Source organism: Pelophylax lessonae (assembly GCF_965119305.1).
Source record: "Pelophylax lessonae genome assembly, chromosome: 2".
Classification (NCBI taxonomy): domain Eukaryota; kingdom Metazoa; phylum Chordata; class Amphibia; order Anura; family Ranidae; genus Pelophylax; species Pelophylax lessonae.
Window position 1 is genome coordinate 152,858,537 of NC_138769.1, and position 20,666 is coordinate 152,879,202.

Here is a 20,666-nt window from a genome sequence, read left to right on the forward strand (position 1 = left end):
TCGATGTGCAAAACTGATAGAGACATACCCCAAGCGACTTACAGCTGTAATCGCAGCAAAAGGTGGCGCTACAAAGTATTAACTTAAGGGGGCTGAATAATTTTGCACGCCCAATTTTTCATTTTTTTATTTGTTAAAAAAGTTTGAAATATCCAATAAATTTCGTTCCACTTCATGATTGTGTCCCACTTGTTGTTGATTCTTCACAAATAATTACAGTTTTATATCTTTATGTTTGAAGCCTGAAATGTGGCAAAACGTCAAAGTTCAAGGGGCCGAATACTTTTGCAAGGCACTGTACACAGTCCTACACACTGTGCCATCAATTTCTATTTTTTTCATAAATGGGAAGGAAACTGTAACACAAGATTAGCAGGTCTTCTTTTGCCTTTTTTTCCTGAACCAGCATAATTACTACATTTTTATTCCTTTGCATTTCCTTTCTGCAAATAAAGCTGCACAAGTCTAAATTTAATCCCATCTGGTAATTTTAGGTTTTTGGAACAGAGGAGAAAATTATATAGAAATTATTGTAATCAAAATAAAATACTAGTGTTGTTAATAAAAAGGCATATGGTGGGAAAATACATGTCTACTGCTGAGTAGGAATTTATGTACAGTAGGTAAAATGTGAGCCACAGTGGCTGTATCCCATTGCTGTGTGTTGGGACTGTTACACACTTTACATTTAGCTAGCAATCGCTAACAGGTGAGGTTTTAAAAATGTTTCTCATGCATTATGTATAAGATGTAGTTCATTTGAATAGTTCATATTATTGGAGGGAGTTGCAGTACATACAATTTACAGGAGCTGTGCATTTTTCTTGCAGGCCGGATTGCTGCTCTCAATATGCTGAGCAAGCAGATACCTGTGAACTCTGTGCCGTTCTTCTGGACGTCTCTGCTGGGGAAGAGTATTCGTTATGCAGGTTTGTGTACTGCATATTTTTTTACTCATATTCACAACTGTCTTTTTATGAAAAAGAGAGATTTTATTGAGAACGTTAGCTTTGTTTTAGGCAAGGTAAAAATGAACATTTGTATGTAAGGCAGGGCACAAAAACTGTAATTAGTTTGCAGTAGAAGATCTAAAGCCTGTCTTTTGCTGTATGGAGCAAGCTTTCCTCCACACAGTTTTGTAAAAAAGGAAAGTCCGGATGGTCGCACACTGCTTGAATAAACTTTAATGGTTCCAAATATAAAAGGGACAATCCATACAGCACATGGAATCAAAAGCCAGATTAGCTAACACGTTTCACACCTATCCTGGTGCTTAATCCTAGCTATGATTAAGGAACCATGAAACCATTAAAGGTGATTCAAGCAGTGTGCGGCCGTCCAGACTTTACTTTTCCTGCATGTTTCTGATGCATGCAGGGCCAGCACCTGTCTTATGTGCAGACACCGCTGAGCAATAGGGGAGTAGTCCTCCTTGAGCAGTACACCAATTATCAGTAGTCCACAAAGTTTTGCCAGGCAACAAGGCACTGGGCTGAAAGGCCAAACTTTCTCTTCATCCACACAGAATTCTGCACCCCGCACTAGTAGATTATTAGGAAGAAACCCATCAAGATACAACCATAGAAGCTGCCATTGCTGATTTGGTGTGCTTTGTGTATTTCTTCCAGATTTGTTCAGTTATTGCCAGGGCCGGTGCAAGACTATTTTTCGCCCTAGGCAAACCAGGTACTTGCGCCCCCCCCCCCAAAAAAAAAACAAAAAACGAACTCAATAATTCTTGCGCTAAAACTCCTGCCTAACACTAAACTGATGAACTGTAGTAGCTTTGCGTATGTGCGCCCATGAAACAACGAAAAACTTCAGTTCCCTACATGATTTCTTAGGCAATGCTTTAAAAGCCCCTACAGGTTATCAGTTTAGCATCAGGCAGGAGTTCTGATGCTAAAATTATTTCTCTCACTCCGGTGTGCGCTGTGATACAAATCATGTATAGGGCAATCATACAGTACAGTATACAGGTGGGAGACAGGCAGCACTAGCACTGAGGTGTACAGTATACAGGGGGGCAGGGGTGTGCAGTATACAGGTGGGGTGGCGGAGGTGTGCAGTATACAGGGGGGTGGGGGTGTGCAGTATACAGGTGGGGTGGCGGAGGTGTGCAGTATACAGGGGGGTGTGCAGTATACAGGTGGGGGGTGTGCAGTATACAGGGGGGCGGAGGTGTGCAGTATACAGGGGGACGGGGTGTGCAGTATACAGGTGGGGGTGTGCAGTATACAGGTGGGGGCGGGTGTACAATATACAGGTGGGGGGGGCAGGGGGTGTACAATATACAGGTGGGGGGGGGCCTGGGGGTGTACAATATACAGGTGGGGGCGGTATGCAGCTGGTAGGGAGATCGGTGTCCCCCTGGCAGTAGGTCCTTTCACACACACGAGGCAGTCATGCTGTGTGGAGAGGTGACTCACCGTTAGGCAGGGGACTAGCAGTGTGATGAATACCGAGCACCATCCTGGCTCCTCACATCACCGGACACCGACTCCACTCTCCTCCGTTACTGACCATATGCTCTTCCCTCTTCCTGACTCCAGACTGTCCAACCCCGCCTCCTCCACGACGCCATAACTCCGCCCTTCAGAGTTCCTCATTGGTCCCCCGGCCGCCTCCTAATCTGGGCAGAACAGGACCAGGCCATCTGGGGGAACAGCAAACGAGGGAGAGGGGGGTGACTGAGTGAAGGAGGGGGACAGCAGGAGCTTCAGGAGAGGCAGGGCGCACCATCGCAATTCAGCTCGGCTCTGCATCGATGTATTACAATGCGCCGATTTTTTCAACACCAACAGCGGCTGTGGCTGCGCCCTGGGTGGCAGTGCGCCCTAGGCGGCTGCCTGTTTTGCCTTAATGGTAGCGCCGGCCCTGGTTATTGCTGCATGAAACTTTATTTGTGCAGGGGCTTCCTTTATTTCAGACCAGCCATTGCTGCTCCCTCTCTTTGTCAGATTTTGTATCCACCCCCCTCCTGTAGTTATCTGCAGACAGCCTGTAGTGGGTTTAGCTGCTGGATCCCACATCTCTGCTCAGGTTATGATGATGTCACGTTTGTTTTTATCTAGGAAAAACGGGGTTTGCAAATTAATATGTTACACACAAATGGGATTTCTATTCTCTGTGTCCTTTAAGCAATGCGAGCAATACCCCACTCCAGAACCCATGCCAGTATTTATTAATCCTTAAGAAAATTGAGGCCAGTGGCGCAGGGAGCGAATGCTCTGTAATGGAGCTGGCGCAGGGAGCGAATGCTCTGTAATGGAGCTCTGTGTGGCGTGAGCAGTTATACATTTATCGGGTGTGGTTAGCTTTTGCAGCACTGGATTCTACACCCCTGCCTCAGCGCTGCTCTCGGGCATTACTAGGGAGAAGGGCAATATATTATACTGTGATACAAACATCCAAATGGATGCTTAAAATGCAAAGCTACACAGTGCCACCACTTCCACCACTACCTGCACCTGCCAAGCACAATCTGTGGTTGATTGTTGAGCTGAAGAGCTGAAGGCCGAATTTTGATCAGTGTGTGCCCAGCTTTATGTGTAATGTGTATCCCATTACTTGTAGGCAGCAGCTTTCCTGCTATGCCTCCTCAAAGCCATCAGATAATTGTTCTGATTGGCTATCTTCCAGAGCTATAAAAGTTAATGGCAGCTGCTGCTACTGAGAAAAGTTGTTCTGCTTGCCTGCCTCGTACTGTCTTCGCTGCCATTCACAGTACCTGTACTATTAATATCCCAAAATGCATCGAGGACTGTGAATGAAGGAGGAGCGATTGAATGATAGGATCCCCCCTGCCCATTCACAGAAGGCGATGCATGATAATAGAAGAAGAGTAATATCAGGTCTGTAAATGACCGCTGGATGACAGCTGTTCAGGACAGTATCTAGTGGCTCTAGGGAAACACTGCAGGGAAAATTATTTACCAGAAGCAGTTGCATGCAAGTAATCAAATACACACCATTATAAATAACCAATGTGTTTGGTGCTGTATCCCAAAAAAACTTCAAAACCTCAGCTTTAAAGAACATCAAATGTTTTTGCGTTCAGGCTAGCAGTAATATTACATACATGTAATCCTCTATCTGGCTTTTTAGATACTGCCAGGATTGCTTTTATACATTACAGTAGCATGCATCATTGTGTCATTCTATTTCTTTTGTAATGAATAGATATTTCTTAGGTTTCTACAGGATGAAAGGATTTAAGGGGATAAAAGGATTGTAAAATGGGATTGCACTTTATCTTTAGCATATGCATCATATTAAACATTTCATGGCAGGATTAGGAAAGATGCTTTTGTGGTCCTTGATAATGAATGCTATCAACTAAATGTTGCCTTTTTGTACACATGACCAAGGGCAAGGACTTTGCTGCTTGGCATTGGTAATTTCAATCCAGGTTCATACTGTGCTTTTTTTCCTCAACAGGATTTGGTGAGGGTTATACAGAAATCATAATGAAAGGGGCCTTGGAAGAGATGAAGTTCCTCGCTTTTTATATAAAGTAAGAAAACGCATATTTGCAAACCATTTTATATAAAAAAAATAGTTTTCCTAAAAAGGTTAACCACTTTCTCACAGAAAGCTCCTTGAGACTTAAAGTGGGTTGTAAAGTCAAGATTATTGTCATCCCCTCTGTTTTACCAAGCTATACTACACAGTGTAAATGTTTGTATAAAGTATGCCTCTGCATACCTTATTTCAGATCGTTTCTGTTCGGTCACATGACCTCTGACTGCTCTTCTTCTCTGATCCAACGACTACAAGGCAAGGGGCTGAGATCCCCCTTTGACGTCAGCCAGGATGTCACGTGACAGCTTTGCTTTCCGCTCAGCCACTCCCACTGTAGCCCTTAGATTGAGACAGGAGAGCGGCCAGAGGTCATGGGACCTGAACAGAAATGATCTGAAATAAGGTATGTAGAAATATACTTTTATGCAAACATTTACACTGTGTTACATGGCCGCTCTCCTCCCCCGATCTAAGAGCTACAGTGGGAGGGGCTGAGCAGACAGTACAGTGGTCACGTGACCTCTTGGCTTATATCTGAAATAAGATATTTAAAGGCATAATTTTATACAAACATTTACACTGTATAGTATGGCTTGGTAGAACAGAGGGGCTTGCAGTAATCCTTCTTTGACTTTGGTGCCAGCTACTAATAGCGGCAGGAGAGGAGGGGAAGAGATCGCTCACACACAGGAGCTAACAGGCAGGGAAGGAGGAGGAGAGCAGTGGGATGAAGGAGGCAAGTAAACTGACCATGGTATCATGGATCAGCAGCCATGATTACCGTGGCCCATTTTCAAAGGGGGTGCACAGGAACAGGCAGGATCAACCGGGTTTTTTTACAGCAAAGAAAGGGACAGATTAGACAGCACAAGCTCTATGCTGTTTGACCTGCTGTAAGGGAACAGGATCTGGGACCCATGATGTGTTGTACCTGTCAAAATCATGTACCCGCTCCCGCCCCCAAAAAAAGACATTCCAAGTATGGGAGAGGAGGTGAAAAAGCAGAACTTCCACTTTTGGGCGAAGTTCCGCTTTAACCTACTTAAGCCTCTTTGAAATTAAAAATATAATTGTAATAACAGCACCATCTTTGTTCAGGCACTGTCTGGGGTTTTGTATAAACTTCTTGGACAGAGGGCCGGTTCACACCAGAATTGCACAGGAACGCGGTCCATGTTGCTCTGTGATTCCTGTGCAACTGTGCGATTTGAATTGGATGAAATTGCACTGAATTGCACAAAAAGTAATGCATGCACTACTTTTGAAAACACACTGCACTGGATCGCATAGTAACCTGAGGCTGAATTCCTAATAAATTTGAGAATGTTCACAAAATATGTCTAAATAAACAATTATCTAAATATGTGATAAGCAATTACCTGTTTTTTTTTTTTTCATCTACATGTAGCACCCTCCTAGGTAGGTGCTAGGAAAAAGAATAGTTTGCTCTGCCTGCTTCACAGGGGAGTCTGATCAGTAGTTAGGCCTTTTGCATGTGTCAATGTGTGATTCATCTAGTCTGAAGGAGTGTCCCCACTGTATCCAATAGGGGAGCCTGTTGGGCAGTTGAGGAAACTCAGCCAGTGACACACAGGCTTTTATGACTATCCCAGTGGGTTAGCACAACAGTGATGCATCCTGGGATATGTTCTAAAAGCCACGGGGACATGTGACATCTTTGGGCGGGAAGCCAGGTCCCAGGAGGAGGAAGGTGGTCACAGGCGGTCGGCCTTGTGGACCAGAAGTGTGGTGCTGAGCCAGGAGGTCCAGTGGATGCTGACAAGGGAGTTGGAGGCAGAGCGACCCAGGGAAAAACAGTGTCCCTGAGTACCGCAAAGTTTGCCAGGGGTCTGCCCAGGAAGGGGACCACTCCAGTAGGGTGTCATTGGACAGGAGGTCAGTGAGAAAGGGGGTGCCAAGTTAGACCCTGAAGAGTAACCTAAACGAGAGTACATATTCATTATCTTCACTTCAGTGGCAAGGTGAAGCAGCGGCCTTGCTGCATTCTACAGTCAGTTGTCCTCAGGAATTGCGCATAGTTCAAGTTGGAGTATCCCACTCATCCCTTCTTCCATCCAAGTTCCAATAAAAACACAAAAAAACAAATCCCCTGGACTGTTCATTGTCTGAGCCAAGAACTTTTAATGCTGTGTATCTGCTGTCAGTTGCTAATGCTAACCCAGGGGAACCCAAGAAGTATAATTCTCAGCAGCTCCCTAGGGGGCAGGGCTACATTTGGGGGCTCGTCTGGGATGTCGCCCTGGGTTACCAGAATGGTTGCTAATGGCAACGGCCAAAGAAAATTTGTGAAAATGTAATTTTCAAGAGAAGTGTGAGGCCTGCTTTACAGGAGATAGGGAGACTGGGATGAAGAATCAAATGCACAGTGATGGTTGCCAATGGCAACGGAAGAACCTTTATTTGAACTGTACATTGTCTGCTCAAGTAATGTGCTGGAGAGCAGGAGAGTTGCATCTTACTGTGAAAATGGACTGTGCCTGCTTAACGGTAAATGGTGCAAGTGTGGACGGAGAAAATGACAGCCCAGGGTGTACGGTGTGCTGGGGGCCATGTGTGTGCCAGATGTTGACTGTGCATCCAATGACAGCAGGACATTCTTCCAAAATAGTGGCAAAATGGATGCTGTACCGAAATCTGACCATGCATTTAATGACCGTGGGACATTTTTCCAATACAGTATGGCGAGTCTTGCTTTTACAAGTGCTAGGAAGAGAAATGTTGGCTGTGCATTTGACAGCGGGCCAATTCTACTGACTAGCAAAGAGGGTCAGCTGGCTCGGAGTGATGGAGGCGCAGTTGGAGCCCTGGTACAAGCAAGGATGGCGGATGCGTGCAAGCTGTGAGGCACGGTCCGCTTTACATTAACTTACATGCAGGCTAAGCTGAGAGGGAGCGGCATCGGAAGGGTTTTGTACCGTGCGGGAAAGTGCATGCTGGAAAGTTCTGCTTAGTAGGAGGAGCCACCACCAATCTGGAGATGTAGGCGGAGACGCCGCTCACGCACAGCCAATCTGGAGAAGGAGGGAAAGTCTATAAATTACTTCCGCCTCCGGGAGGGGCTGAGAGGGAGACACGTGTGCGGAGGAGCAAGATGGCGAGTACCGGAGAGAGCTGGAGCACAGTAGAGGCTATCCCACGTGTTGGCGGAGAACCTGCGGAACAGACAGGAGAGCCGAAGACATCCACCCTAAGGGATACAAGGGTGCGGATGGTGCCCGATGGAAGACTGGCATTGTGCACTGGAGGAGGCGTGGAGCATTTGGGCCTGGTATGTCCTCAGTGTCTGAATGTGACCATGTACATGCAGGTGTGGGGTCAGTGCGGGCACTGCAGCAATCTACTGCTGCGGGTGGAAGAGAGTGGAGGTCGGCCCAGAAGATTGAATGTGTCTTGGGAGACCAGGGTCACTCACGCCCCGGCGGCTGCTGAGTCAGGGCCCTTTCTCGACCGAGGAAGAGGAATGCTGAAGTTCCTGATGCAGCTGGAGTCCATGCAGGCAGTCAGTGGTCCAGAATGCAAGTGGGAAGAGGCCCGAATGTCCGAGCCGGGGTGCATGCAGGTAGTGCGGGCTGGGGAGTGGCCACCTGTTGCATCAAAACTGCAGCGGCAGAAGCACAGTCTGCTTCCATACAGGCAGAGGGGAGAAGATGGCCAGTGGTGACCGGGACTGCAAGTGTGAGCAGCGAGAAAGAGGCCGGGGTCATCGATGCGTGTCTCCTAGCTTCCAAAATCGGTTCAGATCCTTGGAGAAGGGATTGGATGTTTGGAAGTCTGAGGAAGAAACTAAATGGGACTGGGGATCGGAGCAGTCCAGCCAGTCTTGGCCCACCTGAAACGGATGAGGAGGTTAAGGATTCAGTGGTCTGAGGACCGTGCGCCAGGAATCTGGGGTTCTGTGAGGTCTACATTAATAGGGTCCCAGACCTATCCCCACCTAGCAACTATGCCTGGGCTCGGGATCAAAATGAGGCCTACGCCTCCCTCATCAAAAGAGAGGAGACCCCATATTCCCCAGCTGGGAGAGGTAATCAGAAGACCCCGATTTTCCAGAATGCAGAGGTGGATACAGAGGAAGGTGGCCTTAGAATATGGGTATGACTATCCCTATGCTCCACAGGAGGTCATGCTGGAGATAGAGGCCAAGAGAGAGTCCTGGTGTGATGAAGCTTTATGGGACTTCCTCTTTATTCCCAAACCATACCACAATCAGTAAAGGCTGGACTTGTGGAAGACTTTTCTATCTGTGAAAACCCAAAGGAACCATAGGCAGCCTATCTGTGTGAATCGGGTAGAGGTCCGCCGCCCAGATGGATTTGGCCAGGCTTGGTCGATCCGAATCCAGGAAAAAGGGGGAAAGACTGTGTGCGGATCCCCCATCCGGATTTCTATTGTTGAAGAGACTGTACAGAGTTCAAATTAAGGCTGGCTAGCCTATGTTTGCTGATTGGAGAAAAAAAAAAAAATACAGCAAAGGAACATTCAAGTTCAGTTATTGTTGAGGCTTATGCCCTCTTCCCATCACCCCTCCCCCTTCTATCTTTGCAGAAAGGGGTTGAGGAAAGCACAAGATGCCACTGGCTAGGGGACTTGTACCGGAGGGCCGACCCTCTCAGGAGAAATGAAGAATTGCTAACTGCTGTTCTGGAGATCCTTTGGGCCATCGGGCCAGGATAGTGGATTACAAATTATCCAAAGTTCCAGCAGGACTGTACTTGGGCCAATGGAACTTCATGGGTGAACGCCTGGGAAAAAAGTGGGCGGCACCCTAAGAGTTTTTTTGGTGGTGGGTGCCCTGCTGCTAGGGGCTCCTGAAGAAGTTGCTGCAAGCTCCTACAGGACTGGTGGTTGTCCAGGCTCCGGCAACAAGGTCCATGTGGGAGGAAGAACTGGGTGCTGGATTCTGTAAGGGAGAAGACATTGCAGGCACCCTTTTTCTGAACTGATAAATAGGAAGTCAGTGACAGGGTTCTGGATCACCTTTGAGGAGCTGTATCGAATGAGGTGTCAAGAGACTAACAAGCTTTCGGCTAGGGATGTAGGATGAGAAGGCCGCCCCGGAGGGTTTTCTCATCAGGATTGAGCTAGACATAGGACTGTCTTGAATGTATGTATATATGCAGAAGTGCCTAATCATTTCTTTCCTTTGCAGGATGCCTAACGTTACTACAGTTAGTTAGGATGTGTGGTTAAGCACTGGATCACAGTTTTGCTTGGTGGGGGGTGCATTGCTTCAAATGCACCCCAAAGATTGTAACATATTGTATAAACAGAGTGCCTATATTTTTATATATACAATTTATTCTGTATATTCCTTTTTCATTTTCCCCCTTTTCCAGGTTTGTGGGATACTCCTTAGAAATTTTGTAGGATTTTTGTAGGGGGTGGCTGCCCCAGAGCCAGTGGGGACATGGCTCAATTTTGTTGGGGGTGGACGTAGCACCCTCCTAGGTAGGTGCTAGGAAAAAATAGTTTGCTCTGCCTGCTTCACAGGGGAGCCTGATCAGTAGTTAGGCCTGTTGCATGTGTCCATGTGTGATTCATCTGGTCTGAGGGAGTGTCCCCACTGTATCCAATAGAGGAGCCTGTTGGACAGTGGAGGAAACCCAGCCAGTGACACACAGGCTTTTATGACTATCCCAGTGGGTAGGCACAACAGTGGTGCATCCTGGGATATGTTATAAAATCCATGGGCACATGTGACGGGGTGTCTTTGGGTGGGAAGCCAGGTCCCAGAAAGAGGGTGACGGTTGTTTCTCCTCCTGTTGCTGAGGAAGATGGTGACAGGCGGTTGGCCTTGTGGACGACCAGAAGTGTGGTGCTGAGCCAGGAGGTCCAGTGGATGCTGACAAGGGAGTTGGAGGCAGAGTGACCCAGAGAAAAACAGTGTCCATGAGTACCGGGAAGCTTGCCAGAGGTCTGCCCAGGAAGGGGACCACTCCAGTTGGGTGTCAGTGGACAGGAGGTCAGCGCACCCAGTCAGTGAGAAAGGGGGTGCCAAGTTAGACCCTGAAGAGTAACCAAAATGAGAGTACATATTCATTATCTTCACTTCAGTGGCAAGGTGAAGCAGCGGCCTTGCCATATTCTACAGTCGGTTTTTTAATGCCGTGTATCTGCTGTCGCTAATGGTGACCCAGGGGAACCCAAGAAGTGTAATTCTCAGCAGCTCCCTAGGGGGCAGTGCTACATACACATGATGGGATAACTGAAGTAATAATTTACACAATTTTTTTGTGTGAACATTCCCAAATCCTTTATTAAAGCAGAACTTTACCCGAAAAAATTCTGCTTTTCTCACCCCCCCTCTTTTTCACATTTTATTTTGGGGGGGGGGGGCGGGTACCTGGTTTTGACGGGTACCTGCTCCTGCTTCCATTTGATTTGCCTAGGCAATTTCAGCTACATACACTACACAGTACTGTAAACCGGGTGTGAGACAAGACCTCCCTGCCCCTGCCTCACACCTGGAACAAAACAGCGTTGGGCTGAGTGGCACTCAGACATTCATAGGTAGCTTTGTGCAGTATTCTATCAATGAATACAAAGCTTCCTTTGAGTGGCACAGAGTTGGATATCATGATGTCATCAGCCCGCTTCTACGACTCAACCAATTGGAGGTAGCTTTGTGTTCATTGAAAGAATACAAAGCTGCCTATGATTGGCTGAGTGCCGCTCAACCCAACACTATTTTATTCAGAGTGTAAGACAGGAAGGTCTCGTCACACACCCAGGTCACAGTGCTGTATACTGTATGTAGCTAAGGCTACATATGGTTTATACAGCGCACCCAGCGGCCACACATGTTAGTGATTTTAATAGTTTAGTGTGCCAGCTTAACCCAAACAAACTATTTAAAATGAAATTAAACCTGGACATCAGCTTCAATACATTTTTAATATCCAAAGCATACGGTGACCCATTTATTCATGTCCTCATGTTTTGCTGAGAAATCTCTTTGCAAAACACCCACTAGCGTTTCTGGCCATGGCCATCTTGAATAAGGGCAGATGATTCATGTAGCATTTACTTCCTGGACTCCGTCTGAACTTAGCTCAGGCATGCAGGCAGGGAGGGTGTTCTTAGCTGAGAAAACCCCTCCTTCCCTACTGAGGATTCCTGGGACCAATGACAACATAGGTTAAAGCGGTTGTAAACCCTTTGAAAAAAAAAAATAAAAAAAAAAACCTGCAAGACAAAGGCATAATGAGCTAGTATGCATCGCATACTAGCCCATTATGTTTAACTTACCTTAAAACGAAGCCCCGACACGGACCCCCGGACATCGATGCGGGCGCTGCCATGATCCCTCGTCGTCTCTTCCGGGTTCGGCGGCTCCGGCGCGCTGATTGGCCGGAAGAGACGGCTCCAGCGCGCTGATTGCCCGGAGCCGCGATGACGTCACTCCCGCGCATGCGCGCGGGAGTGATTTTTCCGGCAAGCTCCTGGCAAGTTAATTGAAGGTCCCCCCGGACCTTCAGAGTGCATGCGCCGCTCGCGCGAGCGGCTGCATGCACTGTAAATATCTCCTAAACCGTGCCGGTTTAGGAGATATTATTTGTACCTACAGGTAAGCCTTATTATAGGCTTACCTGTAGGTAAAAGTGAAAAAAAGCGGGATACAACCGCTTTAAAGGGGTGCTAAAAGCAGAAGGTTTTTTCCCTTAATGCATTCTATGCAATAAAAGGTAAAAAAAACACCTGCAAGTAGCTGCCATCCTCCCAGCAGATGGTCTAAATGTCCATGTTGATTGAGAGAGTGAAGTTCGGTTTTAACACTGACAGAGGTGCTTACAAATGATTAGCTTTTGTTCATTTTATGTGGAACTTTAAAAGGAAAAAAAAAAAAAAACACATTGTGCTGTAACTGTGTAAAATTGTTAGCTGGAGTACGGCCGTAATTTGTTAGTCAAGTTCACATAAATTCACTAGTGCATCTAACACTACATTCTCCCCTGACTGACAAGGCTGCTGCCCAAAAAAGGTTTCCTGACCGCTCCATGTCAGTCTACCACTGGGTATGCTTCGCCCATATCCCTACCTGCAAGACCTAACTCATAAATTTGACGCCCTCCCTCAGGCCGGCGTTCCTTTTCTTTTCCTCCTCAGCTCGTTAGGACCAAGCAGCACCCCTTACCTGGTTGCAATAAACTTGTGGCCATCCACCTGTTGCACGCAAGGTGCAGACCCTGCCGTACGGACCCTTAAATAGACTTCTTGCATGAGTGTTATGGCTGGCATTGGGATTAATGCCCTGCTAAATGCACTACTGTTCCCAAGGGTGACACCATGGTTGTGCAGCTATTTGGTATGTAATTCTGCCTGATTTTATTACCTTTTTATTTGTCTCTGATGCATACTGCATCTTACTTCATTCAGTGATGTTTCTCTAGATTGAATGGATCCCTATATGGCAGCTAGGATGCTTTTTGAGCTCCACAGCAGCTTGGGGTTGAGGTTGAATAAAGGCTATTGATGTGTATTCCACTTTAGTTAAAATGTGCAATGATAATATTTACAATTCCCTTGGGAAATCTGTGTAAATTGCAGAATATTATTATAATCTGTTCTACCTTTGTGTTTCTGACCTGAACAAAACTTTTTCATTGTTCTGCTTCTGGCATGATTGGGTTTTGATGAATTAATCACCTGGTGAAATGTCTGAGCTGGTCTGGGAAGCTGCAGTATTAGCATTAGTTAGTAATTACCAAACAAACTAATTCATATTGCATTGAATATGTTTTTGTACTGCTTTATTAGTCACTTGCAGGGCTGTAATTTAAAGTAGGTGGGTAACTTTTAAACATTCTAGTTCTCTTTAACCCCCCTAGCGGTATTCCCGAGTGTGGCTCGGGGTTAATTTTCAGTACCAAAAGCGTTATCCCCTAGCCACACTCGGGATTACCCAGCAATGTTACTCACCTTCCCTGCGCTCCCCCGCCGTCCTCCCCGGCATCCGGACAGTCTCTCCCCGTTCTGTGCACAGCCGATTGCTGGCACTTGCCTTCCGGTTCCCTGCCTGCGAGCGTTGCGACGCAGGGGGGTGGAACCGGCAGCAAATTCAAAAGTGTAAAAACACAAATGGCATGATGCCAAGCTGTGATCCTAACGGATCACACTGTATCATGCCATTTCAGCACAGGATTGCACCTGGTGACGTTTCCAGTGCCCTGCCTGTGCTTTGTGCCTGGAAAATTTTGAACGACCACGGCGTCCAAAAAGCATTCTTTTTGCGCAAAAGCGCTTTTAGACGAACTGGAAAACAGCGACAGCGAAACGGAGTTACTTGAAGAACTGAGCGATAGCGATTCGTGGGAAAATTCGTCGTCATAAAGTACGGAAAGGGACAACCACAACAATTCTGATGTCTCTTTCTGGATCAGAATCGTCGCTGTCGCCACTTTCCGTACCTGATGATAAATTTTTCCACGAATCGCTATCACTCAATTCTTCAAGTAACTCAGTTTCGCTGTTTTCCAGTTCGTCTAAAAGCGCTTTTGCGCAAAAAGGACGCTTTTTGGACGCCATGGTCGTTCTCAAATTTTCCAGGCACAAAGAACTGGAAAAGCACAGGCAGGGCACTGGAAAAGTCACCAGGTGCAATCCTGTGGTGAAATGGCATGATACAGTTAGGATCACAACTTTGCATCATGTCATTTAGTGAACTTACATTTTTTAAATTGCCCCCGGTTCCACCCTCCTGCGTCGCAACGCTCGCAGGGAAGGGAAGCGGAATACAGGTGCCGGCATCAGCCGAGCACACAGCGGGAGGACAGCGGGGGATCGCAGGGGAAGGTGAGTTTTAAAATGTAAAACAGATTTCCATGAAAAAGAATGTACTGCTTTTAGCACAGAAATCTGTACATAATCAGACCGCCAGGGAGGTTAAGTAATTGTAAAGTCTCGTTTTTTTTTTTTATATAAAAATAACAAACATTTTATACTTACCTGCTCTGTTGCAGTGGATTTGCACATCAAAGTAATGAGTGCCACCTCATCCTAGTAGCCAGTCATTGCGGTGAAGGTAAGGGGCACCGTTCGGGTGAGAGTTTTCTTTAAGGTGTATGGGAAGCGAACTGGTGGCTCTTGCCATTTAATCCCTCCGGATTGTCAGGCATTATGCACTGCCTAAATTGGGCCTGTGTCACTCATGCCTTGGCAGGCAAGCCCTGTATGTAGGCAATACACTCTAAAGGAGTGTTTCCACTTACTCTGTGAAGGGGTTACCTATTCTGGCAATGAGCAGTCTCCAAGTCTTCCCAAGCAAACAGTCCTCTTCAGACACTTCTAAAGAAAAGATACGGATAAACATGACTGCAAGAATGTATAAAAAGAGCTGCGCTAACTGATATAGCTTGATAAGAAATCAAGTAAGTATAAGACCTTGAACCAGTGTTTAACTAGTCCGGTATATAGCAATCATATAAAAATTGTCAGCCAGTAAAGCAAGGCCCGAAGCGAAAGAAAAAAAAAAAAAAAAAAATAGCGCAGGGCAGACATGACCATGTGAAGAGGGGAGACAGGGCAGGTGTGAGTTAAATTAAATTGTTTTGAGTTGGGGGGTATTCAGGGATTGGTGTATCAGGTTTGGGAGGGGTTGAGGTACAGTTAGGAGGGGTGGCCCCTCAGATTGGAGGTCAGTGGAAGTTCAACGGACGAAGGAAGAAGAAGCTTCCCACCCACCCTCCCTAATTTCTGGGACTGTTATGGTTGATTTTGATTCATGTCTTTTGTGCTTTCTGTCCTTTCTGGGGGAATTTTATATTGTCATGGCAGCTGGGCGTTTTGTTGGTCTTTGCTGGCGGGGGAGGTGAACAGTTTAGGATAAGGGTATGGTTGGGACTCATCGTTGGTATGGGTCCCTATGGTGCATTCCATTTAATGTCAGTTTAAATGGAATTCAAAATGGTGGCACTGCGGGGAGTGGTTTGTCTCCGAGCCGGTGACGCGGCTGGAGGCCTATCAGGGCACAGGTCCCGCAGTGCAGGATTTGGAATTATTTGGAGGAGCCTCAAAGACCAACAGGCCTAATGACTGATTGTTTTATGTTTGTAAGGAATGTTTTTTCTCCTTATGTTAATTTTAAGGTAAAAGGGTTAATAAAATGGCTGCTGTGGCCAATTAACTCCAAGCACGGTGTGGTCTCAATTATTTAGGTAAAGGGAAAGGTTTATGGCATGGGGGTGGAGCCTTTGGCTTTAAGCAGCCTAAGAGTTTGGGGGTGACATCTATTCTACATTGGTCATGAGCCAGATATAAATCATATATATCAAACATGTAAGTCCATCAAACAAAAGAGTCCAAACAAAGCATGGATTGGCAAGCAAAGAGTGTTCCGGTGTAGAAAGGGAATCCTCCACCACATCTATGTGCCTAAAACCACATTCCGTGCCGCATGCAAAGGACTCACACCAGGCTTACCAAAGCTCTTTAAGGAATAGGCATATCACTGGAACAGATCCACTCGAGAGACTAGCACCTCTTCTCAGCTGGTCCCATGTAGTCTCCTCAGCACAGCAGGAAGAAGCACTCTATACCAATGCCGCTGGAGATCGTGTACAAACACCCCATACAGATCCTACCGACCTCTCACCGATCCAAGGATCCAATACAAAGGAAAGGGGAGCGACAATAGTGTAGTACGTATGGATAATTTATTGTAAGAAGGGTAAAAACACTTACATTCAGGTAGAATCAAAAGCGCTTGTCTATCAATGTTAGTATAACGCTGCCGCCCGGCTTCCGGGCTCGTCGTGGTGACGTCAGCACACCTTCCCTACGCGTTTTGTCACAATTGATGTCTTCCTGGGGGTGCGGGCGGCGCGCTGGAATCTGGGGTTTGGCACAATCATAGATGACGTCCTCCTTCCACTGGGCCATAAAAAGATTGGCCAGGGAGGAGGCATATTTAGCCCCCATAGCAACTCCCCTGTCTTGCCGGAAAAATTGCCCACCGAACCAGAAGTAATTGGATCTAGTGGCAAACCTCAATAACTCCATAATAAATTGAATCTGGAGGGTTGGAATATGAGAGTCTCGTTTTAAAGAGTCCTCAACTGCTTTCAATCCTAAATGGTGTGGTATAATGGAATAGAGTGATGCCACATCTGCTGTGACCATCCACAAACCATCCACCGGTGTTACAGACGCCAACATGTTAATCACATGTCGAGTGTCCTTAATGTAAGATGGAGTAAGCTGCACCAACGGTTGAAGGTAAGAGTCAATGTACCTCCCCACCCGGGACGTCACCGAGTCAATACCACTGACAATGGGGCGCCCCAGGGGGGGAGGTAAGACTCTTATGCACCTTCGGTAAATAATATATGATTGGTGTCCTAGGGGCCTTATGCACCAAAAAGGCCTTCTCCTTTTTGTTGAGAATGTTAAGAGAGAGACCCCTAGACACAATCTGATCCAGTTCTTTTTTGTACTGAGCGACAGGGTTACGGGAGAGAGGGGTATAGGTATGTGTATCACTAAGGATACATTTCATTTCTGAAAGATAGTCACTTCTGTCTAAAACCACTATGCCCCTCCCCCCCTTTGTCTGCTGGTCGAATTACAAGGTCTTTGTTTTGACACAAAGAATCAAGACCATTAGTTAGATTCTGATTCAGCCTATTTTTGCGGACCTGGACTTCATTCAAGTCTCTGACTACCACATCCCTGAACACCTTAAGGGAGGGTGCAAGAGCTCCAGGAGGGTTGAATAAAGAGGCGTTAGATAAATTGGACTGTTGGAATTGTGTAGAAAGGGTCCGGTTATCACTAATCGGATTTCCTAGCATATACTTTTGAATATTGATCTTTCTGACAAACTTATGGATGTCCATATAAGTCTGAAATTTATTTAAGGGTCTAGGGGGTGCAAACTTTAGACCCTTATCCAGAATGCCAAGTTCTGAATCAGAAAGGGTCTTGCAGCTCAGATTGAAGATGCCAGCGCCCCCTAGGTTCTTTTCTTTCCCCTTAGGTTGTAGCCACCTCTAGATCCAATTACTTCTGGTTCGGTGGGCAATTTTTCCGGCAAGACAGGGGAGTTGCTATGGGGGCTAAATATGCCCCCTCCCTGGCCAATCTTTTTATGGCCCAGTGGGAGGACGACGTCATCTATGATTGTGCCAAACCCCAGATTCTACTCTGGGCTAGGTACATTGATGACGTCCTCCTCCTATGGGATGGGTCCAAGGCTGAACTTGACATGTTCATGGAGGGACTAAATCATAATACCAGGGGCATTCAGCTCAGCTTTGAAGCAAGCCAGGAGGCCATTAACTTTTTAGATCTGACCATCACACGGGATGATAGGAGGTTCATCACCAGGACTTATTTTAAGACTACGGATAGAAATTCATATATCCCCATAGACAGCTGTCACCATTCCCCCTGGCTTCAGGCGGTACCAAAAGGGCAATACATGCGGCTTAAAAGAAACTGCACCCATCATGACGACTTTGAGCATCAAGCACAGATTCTTACTGACCGGTTTTTGGACAAGGGCTATGATAGATGTTTCCTGGCAGATACCTTAAAGAAGGTTGAGGTTATGGATAGATCTAGTATGCTCTCTAATGCCAGCCGGCCAGTTACCACACAGTCCTCCTATACTGCCCCTTTTGTGACTATGTTTTCCACGCAGCACAAAAGTATTAAGAACATTATAGAACGCCACTGGCATATTCTGAAAAATGACCGTACCTTGAGAGAGGCACTGCCAGCTAAACCTAAGGTCATTTTCAGAGGTGCCACCACGCTGCGGGACAGGCTGGCTCCAAATGTTTTGGACCCCCCGGGGGCAAAACTTACCTTTTTTAACCAACTAAAAGGTTATTATAGGTGTAATCGCTGTCAGACGTGTTCCTATAATAAATGTAAGCAGAGAAACATTAAGGAAATCCTCTCCACCAGCATGGGAACCAAATTCCCAATTAAACCTTTTATCTCCTGCTCAACAACAGGGGTTGTTTATTTATTGCAGTGCCCATGTGGCCTGCAATATATTGGCAGGACCAAGAGAGCTTTCTATGTCCGCTGCAATGAGCACATAGCCAATATAAAGAAAGGCTTTAGGAAGCATTCAGTTTCTAATCACTATCGTATGAAACACAACAAAGACCCCCGAGGCACAATTTTTGTAGGAATTGATAAATTCTCCCCACATTGGAGAGGAGAGCCTTTTGTGAGAGGACTTTTCGAAACTGGAAATGTCCTGGATTTACAAGATAAGAACTTTTACTCCCTTTGGTCTCAACATAGACACTGATGTAAATGCTTTCATAGACCACTCCTAATTAGTTTTGTCTATATCTTCTAAATCCAGGACACTGTTACCAACATCATCACTTACATTGCCAATAAGGTGCTTATTTTCAATAAGACACCATCTACATTATGAATTTTGGCTTCTTTCCTTGCGTGCTGTGAACTCAGTGTGGGCCGTATTTTTGTTTGATCTTATAATTCATGCATTATCATAAGCTGCTATTGCTTGATCTGGGATGCTGCATGGGCTATCCAGGGTTAGGGCCTAATGGCCTGTTTGGAAAGATCGAGCTAATATTTATATAAGTTTTATATTTTTATTTGTTATTTTAGATGACCTATTTTGTGTGCATGTGATTTTATATGCACATATAGTATATATTTCTAAATGGAGTGCCCCTTAATGGGTGATGCCTCGTTAATCTGTACTAGTGTTTTTAGGTACCTGTACTCTTTACACATGTGTCAATTTTAGAGTTTAAATTTAGTCTGGAGTGCCCCCTTAATTGGAGCACTTCCGATTCACACCATACTATATGTGAGGATCTAATGTTATATTTGATATTTAGCAGGAATACGGCACAGACTCGAGTATCTTCCTTTTTGTCCATTTACCTGCTATTTTGATGTTATTTTTACCATTTCGGTTCCTGGGTCGCCCTTTTCGTGGGCTTTCCAAGGTCCAAGATGGCACGACCAGCCTCCGAGATCCTGTCTGGGATGCTGGTCTTTTAAATCTTATTACATTTATTATCTGAGATTGTTTAGCTTGCTGATACAGCATCATAGTTAGTTATTAGCTGCTTTGTGTATGTTCTACGGCTATTGTTAGCCTAATGTATTTGGGTTCTTCCGGTGTCTCTTGTCCCGGTATCCGATGGCCCAAGTTGGAATATTACTACTCGTCGGGCATTGCCGTGTCGGCTCTGATAGAGTCTGGCATTCCCCCTAAGTTAAGATGGCGGCACTCGCTTCGGGTGACACCGCAAAAGGCGGCCGTTTTTGTCGATCAGTCTGGTATTTAAATGGTGCGTCAGCGCGCCGCCCGCACCCCCAGGAAGACGTCAATTGTGACAAAACGCGTAGGGAAGGCGTGCTGACGTCACCACGACAAACCCGGAAGCCGGGCGGCAGCGTTATACTAACATTGATAGACAAGCGCTTTTGATTCTACCTGAATGTAAGTGTTTTTACCCTTCTTACAATAAATTATCCATACGTACTACACTATTGTCGATCCCCTTTCCTTTACAATGGATCCTTGGATCGGTGAGAGGTCGGTAGGATCTGTATGGGGTGTTTGTACACGATCTCCAGCAGCATTGGTATAGAGTGCTTCTTCCTGCTGTGCTGAGGAGACTACATGTGACCAGCTGAGAAGAGGTGCTAGTCTCTCGAGTGGATCTGTTCCAGTGATATGCCTATTCCTTAATGAGCTTTGGTAAGCCTGGTGTGAGCCCTTTGCATGCAGCACGGAATGTGGTTTTAGGCACATAGATGTGGTGGAGGATTCCCTTTCTACACCGGACACGCTTTGCTTGCCAATCCATGCTTTGTTTGGACTCTTTTGTTTGATGGACTTACATGTTTGATATATATGATTTATATCTGGCTCATTACTGGCTGACAATTTTTATATGATTGCTATATACCGGACTAGTTAAACACTGGTTCAAGGTCTTATACTTACTTGATTTCTTATCAAGCTATATCAGTTAGCGCAGCTCTTTTTATACATTTCTGATTTTTAGTGACTCCCACTACAGCTGCAGCTCTCTATTTTAGGATTAGCGCAGTTATTACTTTTATATGACTGCAAGAATGCTGCCTTGTTCAAGCAACCAAGGATAAAGATATTG

The 20,666-nt window shown here is 46.0% G+C and overlaps 1 protein-coding gene across 1 annotated transcript in view; it reads left to right on the forward strand.

The window, feature by feature from the left end:
* LOC309546498 (apoptosis-inducing factor 3-like) overlaps positions 1-20,666 on the forward strand; it is a gene marked incomplete at its 3' end in the record, with an annotated part of 218,559 nt that overhangs the window by 190,878 nt on the left and 7,015 nt on the right. Inside the window, exons 16-17 of the mRNA XM_082246237.1 lie at positions 831-929; positions 4,441-4,516. Coding sequence (XP_082102363.1) covers positions 831-929; positions 4,441-4,516 — 175 coding nt within the window. The remainder of the gene's footprint in view (positions 1-830; positions 930-4,440; positions 4,517-20,666) is intronic.